Here is an 11,832-nt window from a genome sequence, read left to right on the forward strand (position 1 = left end):
GACTCTGAACTGCTTTGTGTGTTCTTTCATCTGAACATCAAAGCCTTACTGAGTTCTATCTAAAATAGAACAAAGAGTTCCAAAATCATCACCATAGCAACCATTTCATATGAAGCTTTTTAGCCGTTGCTATGGACACTTTAAACGTAACCATAGACTAGTCATTAGCCACACAGTTTGTGCTAAATTATTCCAATATTCATTTATACATGTATTTATTAATACTTTTGGCAGGTTTGGTCGTCCATAGTGGGGGGTTAATGAAGTAGAATCAAATAATTGTATTATATTAATTGCGGTATTAAATCATTTTAATGTGTCCTAAATATTGTCATTTTGACTGGAAATATACCGGTGTTGTGCAATAATCTGTGACCCTAAAAGTCAGTGAACTACTGTCATTACCTCCTTTTACTTTGATATATTTTTGATAGTACTTCATTATAGTTTAGTCATATTAAATTATTATATATATATTGTATTTAGAATATTTCCTATATATATATATATATATATATATATATATTACACTTGCCACTTTTATAAACGTACACACTATAGTTAATATGTATTATTTATTGATTGTTAACAAAGCAGATTTGATTTGTTTTTTTAATTCAAATTTTGATTATTAACAATTTTGTTGTAGTTTTTGCTTATTTTCAGTGATGTTGATAGTTTTTCAATGTAGTGAGTCCCCGGGACCCACAGGTGGTGATTTGAGTGGGTCTCTGGGAAATTCAATGTGTCCTCAATAAAAAAATGATTTATTTCTATTTCTTAAATTGTAGTGTTAAACTCTCTTAATGGTGGTATGATATGGATATAATTAGCAGATTTATTCATGTATGTTCAAAATGTATCTGAAATACAATTTTAAATCTGAAAAGTTTATTACACAACAACTGTTACAGTGGCAGGTTGTATTGTACTTTTGTAGCAACATAAAAGATCACCAAAATAAATTATTAAAATTCAAAAGAAAACAAATGGTGTCTGTTGTACTTTTATTTGTCTGTTTAAAAACAAATGTTTTTATTTATTAGTCATAGACCAGAAGTCAGCTTAGCAAATACAGTAAAAATTAAAAAAAACTAGCTCATTGGTCCCAGCGTGAAATGAAATAAAATCTGAAAGATAACTTTTTATTTTTTGTCCCAGGAAACAGCCACAGACTTTATACTGTGATGACCCGCCCTACTGTACCTCTGCACCATAACTCAACATCACCACACGTGGAGAGATCCCCACGAGCGCACAGAAAGGCTCTCTCTGACTCTGTGGACATCTTTACACTCATTTTATTTGTTTCATTACTCTTTTTTTCTGATTAGTGAATTTTTCTTTTCTGAGACACTTTGAGGAGATCATCATCTGACATCTCCTCCATCATTTCCTGATAGTCACACTGTTCATTCACATCTGCCATCATGGCTTCACTTTTCTCTTCAAATAACACCACAGGAACCACGGGGACCGGTGCTGCAGGAGGAACCCCCATGACAGACGCTCCACCGGAGCAGGAAAGAAACCCGTCCTCACAGCAGCAACTGGAGTGCCCACACGGTAACCGGGGCAGGGGCGGCATCTTCAGGCTAATCCCCGCCCGGTGTGCTCCGCCCACCCCGGGGCAGGAGCGGATCAGGTGCCCCTCCTCTCCACAACCAAAACATTTCATTGTCTCTGAGGAAGCAAAAAGCATGTGATTAAAACATCAACTTTAAATGAGAAAGACAGGTTCAGGTTCTTTTAGGATCATATAAACCTGTCTTTATGACACACAACGTGCTTCAGTTTCAGAGACTTACACCTGAGAGAAACCATTTTTATCTGTGACACGAGCTGTTCATATCTGGACACTTCCTTTCCCAGCTGTTCATTTTTAATGAATGGGGGGCTTTAGAAATCATCATTTTCATGTCTGGGTTAATGAGAGGGGAGACAGCAGTGAAGGTGTCACAGATGACCACTCCCTTCTCCACCACCTCAGCAACTTTAACTGTACTATTTAAAAACATCACAATGTTCATCCTCGATGCAGACCTCACACAGTCATATCCTAGTTATTGTTTGTACAAAAAACACCTGTTTTAATGCTTTACTATAGCCTTACCTCTGATTTAGGGGGATTTTAGTTTTTTGTGCCTTAATGCTTTCTGAGCTGTGTTTAAGTATGTGCATTATATTTGTACATTATATTAGTGGTACACTAAAAAAATGAACTTTAACTACTGTTGCTTTTAAATAAGTGATTTTTACCGTTTTTATGCATTTTGTCCCTCTGAAGATGCCGTAGCTGCCACCGTAGTAGCGCGCTCAGAGTGAGCTCAACACACATGTGCAGGAAGTGGACTGAGTTTGAAAATATCTGCCTTTTTCACTCGTCTTCACCTGATAAAACAGGTCAGTCTTTTCTCATTTTCATCACAAGTAAATATGTTTTGTTACTTTTAGATTAGCATGATGAACTTTAAACACATTGTAACCGTGCAAATATTGTAAATGAGAAGTGAAAAGATGTGTTTTTCACTGAGGGAGTCTTTGTATTTAGTGGTAAAATTGTGACTACTTTTTATGTAGTTCAGTCTCAGCTGATATATAACATGTTTTGTAGAAGGTTTATATTGATTTACACGCCGCTAGTCGTTCCTTTACATTTAAGTAGAGTTTGAGAGCGTCATCAGCATGTTGTCGTTCATGGCCACGCCCACCAGCGCTAAAACCAGCTAAAGGGAGCGCGTGCACTGAGGAAAGGGTGAAAGGGAGAACTGGGAAACAGGTGCAGAATGTAAAACATTGTCAATATTTCATTTTGATTTCCACGTGATCAAAATGTAGTTTGTTGTATGCAGAGAGTAAATGTAAAGCTAATGCTAAACCTTTATGTTGTTGGTTTGTATTGTAATCCCCTCCTCCATAACCATTCTCTGCAGAGAGAAAATATGTGCATTGTGCAGCATTTCTCTCTATATAACGTTTTAGACAATGTGCAAATCTCTGTTATATTTCATATTTAGAGCAAAAGTTAAGAAATTACAATTAAATATGTTTTTAAAAGTTGTAATTGGTGTGTAAAAAATCTATAAAAAACAAACAAGATGTAAATTAAATTGGTATCCACATAAAAAAGTAAAAAAAATACTCATATTACCAAGTTAATTTAATTTTAAATCAATCTAATTTTACCTGACAGGTAGATTTGGCTGTTGGCATAAAATACCAGCCACTTGCCCAGTGAGGGGTGGAGTCACTAAGGGGCGGAGTCACTAAAGGTTTAGGGTAGGGCTGGGCAATATTTTGAGTTTCAAGATATATAGCGTTTTGTATTTTGGCGATATAGAAAATGAGAATATTGCCATCAAAATGTATTTTTTATCTTATTTTGTTTTCAAACACTTGTTTTGGGAGTCGCTGCTTTCACTACGTCTCAGAAGTGCATTAAAAAGCTGAGTTAGATGATTCCTCAGTGCGTCCTAACCCCAGACCTTCCCCTAAACAAGCCACGCTACAGAACTCACTCACACATGCTGTATCCTTTACAGGGGAAACAGTTAAAAGTGGCACATTTTGTGCAGCTGTTTGTTAATAAATGTGACTGTGAGACACTAAAAAGATTGATTCACTGTAAAGGTAAATGTTTATGATGTTTGTTTTTGTGCTACATGAGGACTTTCAACAAATCTGTCTCCACATTCACATTCTCCTGACCTGACTTCAAATCACACACACACATGAATTACAGCAGTTTGAATGATTTGTTACGTTGTATGATTGTGTCAGAAGAAGGAGACTCTGGACACATGTATCTTCTATCTCACATCTGATGTCAATTTGCTGCTTTTAATGAATCACATTATATTATGTCATTAAAATACTGATATATATTGATTCTCTGCACAAATAAAATAGGTATTTTCAAAATTGTTGTCTTAAAAGCAGGGAAGCTAAATTAAAAACATGTTGTTCCTTTTTTTGTTTGTTTGTATTGTTTACAGATGGACACAATTGAAATGAGGAGGTTTTACTCCTTAAAGCTCTCTGTGTATTTCTGTGAAGATCCTAACAATCTCATTACACAATATGTGCTAAGTTTGAACTGCTAACATTAAAGGGGACATATTCTAAATCCACGTTTTTAGCCCTTAAATGCATTTTGTTGTATTTTTAGATTGTTTAGAAGTACAGATTTTTCTATTCTCTATTACGTTTTTTGAACTATTACATCACAGTATTTGCAGCGGAACTGCCAAATTAGGACATCGACTCCAGGCCCAACACTTCGAGCAATCCGCCATTTTTATTTCTCGCTTTTATTTTGTAGTCCAAGCTCCAGGATGCAGAAGTTACGAGAGGATCAGTTAATATGTTGGGTTGTTGGATGTAGTAACCCACACGCTTCATTACACCGTCTCCCAGCATCAGAACCTTTTCAAAGTGAGCAGCGAGGAGGGAGGGATCTGAAAGTTACGGACTGCACCTTTAAGTCCTGGTCCACCTATAATCCAGTAGATGGCGGTACTGTACTATTAAGTTTGCCAACTGCTATAAAACCCCAAGAAGAAGAAGAAGTCAGCTTCATGAAGGACATTAACACGTTTGGTGTTGAAATATCAGAGGAACCTTAAATAATTACAGGTTGGACAAATGAGCAACACAGAAACTAAATCCAAAGACCAGGAGGTAGAGAGAAGTTCTCAGTTCCTCTGATGTTTTCTTCTCTCCATCCTGGTTCTTCTCTGATGTTCCTGCAGAGCAGAAAGAGGAGTGAGGTTCTCTCCAACATCTGATGAAGTAGAAGAAGAAAGTAAACTCAGACTCACCTGGAGGACCAACTCTCAGACTGATGGAACAGACTGGATCTCCACCAAGAACTGATCTCTGCTGACGAGGTGAGTTTAACTGGTCAACTCGACACTCGTAGGTTCCTTCATCATCTGCTGTCACGTTCTTCAGAATCAGACTGATGTCGCTGTTCTTCATCTGTAGATCTGTGAGGGTCACTCTGTCTCTGTAGGACAGAAGCTGACCTTCTAGATAATATTGTTTGTCTCTGTACATGAGAACGTTTCCATCCTTCAGATCAGTTCTGGTCCATTCCACTATGATGATGGTTCCTCTACCAGGAGCTTCACATGGTAGTGACATCACCTCCAGGTTCTTGGTCTGAGGAGAAACAGAGCAGCAGATCAGTTTGATCTAGTTACAGTAACTAGTTACATCAGCTAACCGCTTACTATAGCCGACCAATCAGATTAAAGTAATGTACGGCACTAAAACAGCGTTAAACATAGGTTATTTTCTCTGTACACCTGTGGTGAGGAGGTTACATGTTCTCCTAATGAATCCACTTCAGATCACTGTTTGTTGTAAAGTCTTTATTTGAAGTAGTAATAATAATCAGAATCATTTGAATCAGATTGTGTTTAATCACTGACAGAGGAACAGGAAATGGCTTTCCTTCACTTCCTGTCTGTGTCTAACTGCACAGACAGGCTCTGACCAGCAGGTGGTGCTGTTCTCTCTCAAAGGGAATCATTAACATGGTGGTTCTCAAACTTCCTCTGTGGCCCCTCCTTTGGAAAATTACATCTTTTTAGGCCAAAGTCACAACAAAAATTGTTACAAAAAGGATAAAAATTGTAAATTTTACTGAAAAAGGTAAAAATTTAGACTTTTCTGAAAAACGTTCTTTTTAAAAATAATATAAAATATATAATCACACATAATTTTTACCTTTTTCTATTTAACAACTTACTTTGTCCCATTTTTGCCCTTTTTTCAAAAAATTTCTGACACTTTTTTCAAATTTTATCTCCGTTTGTCAATAAATATCCCTTTTTGTCCATTTTGAAAGTTCTTTTTGACACTTATTACATTTTTGTCCTTTGTTAAAAACATTTTGGCCACTTTTCATCCAAACAAATTCACTTTTGTCCAATTCCTGGTTTTGTTTTAAATTTTCACTATAGTTTTCCAAATTTGACCCATTAAAGCTAGTTTTCACTATTACATACCACCTGTTTCCTCTTTATTTGGACATTTTTGGGCCATTTTTGATGCTTTTGGACATTTTTCATGCTTTTTTTGGCCATGTTTTTTCCAGTTTTGGTCCATTTTCAACCACCTGTTACCATGACTACCTCCACTCACTCCTAAAAAATAACTATTTCTTATTTACTCCAAAATCTTACAATTTACCTCAAATTATTCCCTTAAAAAATGATGAAAATAAAAATCAGAAAATCAGGATTATTTGGATCTTACAGAGACAGTAATGTGTTTTTATATTATTTATAATTTGTGTGTTTTTATATTATTTATAATTTGTTTGTTTGTTATATTAGTGTGTGTATTATATTAGTGTGTGTGTGTTTGTTATATTAGTTTGTGTATTATATTAGTGTGTGTGTTTGTTATATTAGTGTGTGTGTTGTTAGTGTGTGTATTATATTAGTGTGTGTGTATTATATTAGTGTGTGTGTGTGTGTGTGTGTGTGTGTGTTTGTTATATTAGTGTGTGTTGTTAGTGTGTGTGTCTATTAGTGTGTGTGTGTTGTTAGTGTGTGTGTGTTGTTAGTGTGTGTTATATTAGTGTGTGTGTGTGTGTTGTTAGTGTGTGTATGTGTGTTATATTAGTCTGTGTGTATGTGTGTGTGTATTATTTTAGTGTGTGTGTGTGTTTGTTATATTAGTGTGTGTGTGTTGTTAGTGTGTGTATTATATTAGTGTGTGTATTATTAGTGTGTGTGTGTAAAACCTTGTTGAATACATTAGTGTGTTCCTGCTGTATCAGCTTTATTGATGACATCACACACACTAACACAGGAGGAGGCGTGGCCTGATAAACCACCTGACCTCACACAGACTCTCATTGGTGCTCAGAGCTGATGCACAGTGATGACCTCAGATGTGACGTCATAGTCGTCGTCCAATCTCTGGTCAGCATTTACCGATGGATTCATCGCCATGGAGACGGACCGGGAGGTTCCTGAACACATGATGGTAGAGATGTACAGACTGACCTACAGACACACACTGACCTACAGACACAGACTGACCTACAGACACACACACAGACCTACAGACACAGACTGACCTACAGACACACAGACTGACCTACAGACACAGACTGACCTACAGACACACACTGACCTACAGACACACACACAGACCTACAGACACAGACTGACCTACAGACACAGACTGACCTACAGACACACACACACACACACACACACACACACACACACACACACACACACACACTGACCGACAGACACAGATTGATCTACAGACACAGACTGACCTACAGACACACACACAGACCTACAGACATCTACCTGTCCTCCTACACACAGACATCGTGATCAGAGTGCAGATGCAGTACGGGCAGAACACCACCAGGTGGCAGAGCACTCTGACTGGTGACATCAGGACAGTGGGAGGAGCCTGTGCTGTGGGAGGAGTCAGTGTAGAAGCTGTGATGGAGATCCAGCTGGATTCAGACTGAGCACCACTGATGCTGCAGCTGTAGAAGTCCTCATCAGACCTGGAGACCCCAGGGAGGGTCATGTGACCGCTGTGGGAGGTCCCTATGAGGGCGGCGCCTCTGTAGAAAGAAGCCGTGTGATTGGACGGAGCGTTCTTTGATCTACAGCTCAGAGACACGTCCTGTCCCTCCATCACAGGGAGGACCGGACTCTGGAGGAGGACTGAGGAGTCTGTGGAGGACACACACACACACACACACACATTAATAACACACAGTAACACACACACATTAATAACACACACACACACACACACACACATTAATAACACACACACACACACACACACACACACATTAATAACACACACACACACACATTAATAACACACAGTAACACACAGTAACACACACACATTAATAACACACAGTAACACACACACATTAATAACACACAGTAACACGCACAAATTAATAACACACACACATTAATAACACACAGTAACACACACACATTAATAACACACAGTAACATACACACATTAATAACACACACACACACACACACACACACACATTAATAACACACACACACACATTAATAACACACACACACACATTAATAACACACACACAGTAACACACATACACTAATATAATACATACATTAATAACACACACTCACATTAATAACGCACACACACATTAATAACACACACAGTAACACACACACACTCACACACACATTAATAGCACACACACAGTCACACAAACACACACACATTAGTAACACACACACACATTAATAACACACACACACATTAATAACACACACACACATTAATAACACACACACACACACTGATCTTACCAGTGATGGTGATGTTGATTCTCTCACTAGTTTCTCCATCTCTGCTCTCACACCAGAACACTCCAGAGTCCCAGATCATCAACACGTCAATATAACATGAGGAGTTTCCAGGTTCTCCCCACCCCTGTCCACACTGGGACTCTCGTTTCCTGGTTGTTCTCCTGATGTTTGATGGGTGAAGGTCACAGCTCAGAGTCACAGAGTCTCCAGAGAAGAACTGGGAGCTGCTGGGCCTCACAGTGATGAGCTGGTGTGATGGACTGGTGTCCCAGTAGGTGGATGCTGGGAGCAGTGGGAGGAGCTCTTTGTCACCTGGTTGTTGTTGTTGTGAGGCAAACATCAGCAGTGAGCTCAGACCTGAGGAGGAAAGCTGTTAGTGGGAGTTTAGGTGGAAGGACACAAGGAGAACTTCTACTCACACAGCAGACACAGAGCTTCCTCCATGGTGCCTCGTAACATCACAGCTCACACTCAGAGACAAGACTCCGCCCCTTCCTCTGAACCAGTGTGGTTTGGTCTGTGTAGCCTCTCACTCTCACACAGGAAACAGCAGCTGATGTTTAGTACAATCAGAAGATAATCCAGATGTTGCTCCTCAAACTGAGTTCATGTTCTTTTAAATGTTGGATATAATGATGAAGTGCAGACATTGGTGTAAATGTCTAAGAATATTTCACCTTCATGGACGTCACATTCATCTCATTCTGCAGATCCTTGTCCAGGATGGACGCTCTACATTAGACCAGTGTTTTTCAACCAGTGTGTTGTGAGAGATCGTCAGGTGTGGAAAATTATCCAATTGGTCTAAAAACATTTTTTGAAAACAAATAATGAATTATCTGCAAATAATAAGCCATTGTGGAGTGTCTGCGCTGTAGTAGTGACTGGCAGCGTAATCATGTAATACTCTTCCATATCACTAGAGGCAGCAGGTAGCCAATTGCATTGTACGTTGAGACAAGAGAATTAGTGATGCATGAATGTGACAGGTGGTGGTGACAGCACTTTGACTAGTGAGACTGTGGTGACAGTGATGGATTGGTTTTTGAAGAGGAAAAACTCCAAACTGGACAAAATGCTGACCCAGATGAAAGCCCTAGTATGAGTGGAGGTCAAAAGAAAGCAAAGACGCTGAGCTCGAGGCAATACAGCGAGAGTTACCTTTCATTTGGATTTACTTTCACCGGGGATGCAACCACACCGATTCCATTGTGCTTGGTGTGTGGTGAAAAGCTATCAACTGTGCTATGGTACCAAGCACGCTTAAACGCCATCTCCAAACCAAACACCCTTCGCTTCAAAACAAGAATGTGGACTATTTTGTTCGTCTGCGTGAACACACGGAGAAGCAGGTGACATTTATGAGAAAAAGCACAAAGGTAAATGAGAGAGCCCTTAAAGCTAGCTACCACGTAGCTGAACTTGTAGCTAAATCAAAAAGGTCCCACACTGTGGCAGAGACGTTAATAATACCCTCCTACAAAGCCATTGTAAATGAGATGCTGAGACCTGAAGCGCTTAAAGAAATAGCCAAAGTCCTTCTCTCAGATAACACCATTTCTAGACGTATTGCTGACATGTCTGCAGACATCCAAAGTGTGCTTTTGGAAAAGATCCATATCAGTGAGAACTTTGCTCTGCAACTTGATGAGTTTACGGATATTAGTGGACATGCTCAACTCTTGGCCAATGTGCGTTTTGTGGATGGAGACGCAATCAGAGAAAACTTCCTATTTTGCAAGACGTTGCCAGAAAGAACGTTTTTCAGGTCACATCACAATATCTTGAACAAGGAGAACTTAAGTGTGAAAGAGTGTCTGCACTGATGGAGCCACAGCCATGGTTGGGAGCACCAAAGGCTTCGTCAGCAGAGTGAAGGAAATAAACCCAGATGTGATTGTTTCGCACTGTTTCTTACATCGTGACGCCCTCGTGGCCAAGACTTTACCAGCAGACCACACCCCTGTGTTATGATGTTGTGCACATGGTAAACTTTGTAAAGACACGTCCTGTGAAAAGCTGCATGTTTGCATCTTTGTGTGAGGAAATGGGAGCGGATCACAAGGCCCTGCTGTTCCATACGGAGGTCCGATGGTTGTGGCGTGGCAAGGTGCTGGCCCGTGTGTATGAGCTGTGGGAGGAACTTAAAGTGTTTCTGACAAATGGGGGATCAGATTACACAAAGCTGCTTGAAAGTGATGAGTGGTGTACAAGGCTGGCAAATCTGGTGGATATTTTTCATCATCTGAATGAACTGAACACACGGATGCAAGGCCCAAACCAAAACCTGCTCACAAGTACGGATCAAATAAATGGCTTCCGTTCAAAGGTGCACCTCTGGCAACAACATGTGGAAAGTGGCAACCTTGAAATGTTCCCACTCACCAAGAAATGGCAACATGTCTACACTGCTGCACTGTGTGAGATAATAGGTAAACATCTGAAAACTCTTCAGCCTCCACGGACAGTCTTGACTGGGTTAGGGACCATACAGTTGTTGGAAAGGACATGACTTTACAGGAGCAGGAGGGACTAACTGAACTGAGACTAAATGCTGGTTTAAGCTGAGCTTTGCTGATCTACCTTTGGACACTTTTTGGTTGACTGCTGCCAAGGAGTTCCCCATTCTGGCAAACAAAGCTATTTTAACATTGCTCCCATTTTCCATGACATATGTGTGTGAGGTGAACTTCTCAACCCTGACTGCCATAAAAAGTAAAAACAGGGAGAGACTGAGAGCCATTGAGGAAGACCTTGGTGTGTGTCTTTCTTCAATTCCTGCCAGGATATCATGTGTTCATCCAAAAAGGTTTCACACTGAGTGAGTAAAATACACTGACATTTTGTTCATTCAACTCTTCATATTTCTCAGTGTGGAACAGTGAAATCTGACCCAAATATTAGAGCATCTGTCAGAATAAGCACTACGTTTCTGAGTTTTCTACTACCTGTAACACCACATTGTTGTAGCATTTATGTTCAAGCTGTATTTTTAAAGTGGACATGTTAAGTGCACTTTGTCTGAAAGAACATATATAAAATATGATGAATTATTTTTTTCTTTGTGTTTATTTGATTCATATTCAAGACACTTTGATAAGAATGAATTAATTGTTAATATAGGCTACAGAGTATCATTTTTTAATGCTCGTGATTTTTTCAATGAAAAAAATGTACCTTGGCTCAAAAAAGGTTGAAAAACACTGTCTTTTAGAACTCAGTGGACTAAAAGGGGCGATTGGTGTCAATGATGTCATTTCAACAAAACAAATATGATACAAAATAATATGTTTTGTTAGGAATAGATCATCTAATAAGGACATTTCAAAGGTTTTAGGACACATTTGTAAAAACAGTGGAGGATCCCTTTAAGAGGTATAACTTTTAAAACCTTATTAAAAATCTCAGTTAAAGATAAGCTAAATATGATTACATCTTGAAATTTTACATTATGCGTATATACAATTCACTA

At 39.1% G+C, this 11,832-nt stretch overlaps 2 protein-coding genes across 3 annotated transcripts; both read right to left on the reverse strand.

The window, feature by feature from the left end:
* Positions 1 to 1,330: 1,330 nt before the first annotated feature.
* LOC114480766 (uncharacterized) lies at positions 1,331 to 5,704 on the reverse strand. The gene is made up of 2 exons (XM_028475186.1): positions 4,821 to 5,704; positions 1,331 to 1,683 (listed from the first exon to the last, which is right to left on the reverse strand). The coding sequence occupies exons 1-2, from the start codon at positions 5,143 to 5,145 to the stop codon at positions 1,331 to 1,333; spliced, it is 678 nt and encodes a 225-aa protein (XP_028330987.1). The 5' UTR covers positions 5,146 to 5,704.
* On the reverse strand, positions 5,070 to 8,870 carry LOC114480143 (Fc receptor-like protein 5). 2 transcript variants are annotated; one of them, XM_028474007.1, is made up of 5 exons: positions 8,780 to 8,870; positions 8,361 to 8,717; positions 7,341 to 7,721; positions 6,856 to 6,988; positions 5,070 to 5,163 (listed from the first exon to the last, which is right to left on the reverse strand). In XM_028474007.1, exons 1-4 carry the CDS (start codon positions 8,817 to 8,819, stop codon positions 6,879 to 6,881), a joined length of 888 nt encoding a protein of 295 aa, XP_028329808.1. In that variant the 5' UTR covers positions 8,820 to 8,870; the 3' UTR covers positions 5,070 to 5,163; positions 6,856 to 6,878. The 2 variants fall into 2 exon arrangements, with proteins under 2 accessions (XP_028329808.1, XP_028329807.1); XM_028474006.1 differs by lacking the exon at positions 5,070 to 5,163 and having other exon boundaries at positions 6,779 to 6,988.
* Between the last annotated feature and the right edge of the window lie 2,962 nt (positions 8,871 to 11,832).

This window comes from Gouania willdenowi, chromosome 18, assembly GCF_900634775.1.
Source record: "Gouania willdenowi chromosome 18, fGouWil2.1, whole genome shotgun sequence".
NCBI classification, from domain to species: Eukaryota; Metazoa; Chordata; class Actinopteri; order Blenniiformes; family Gobiesocidae; genus Gouania; species Gouania willdenowi.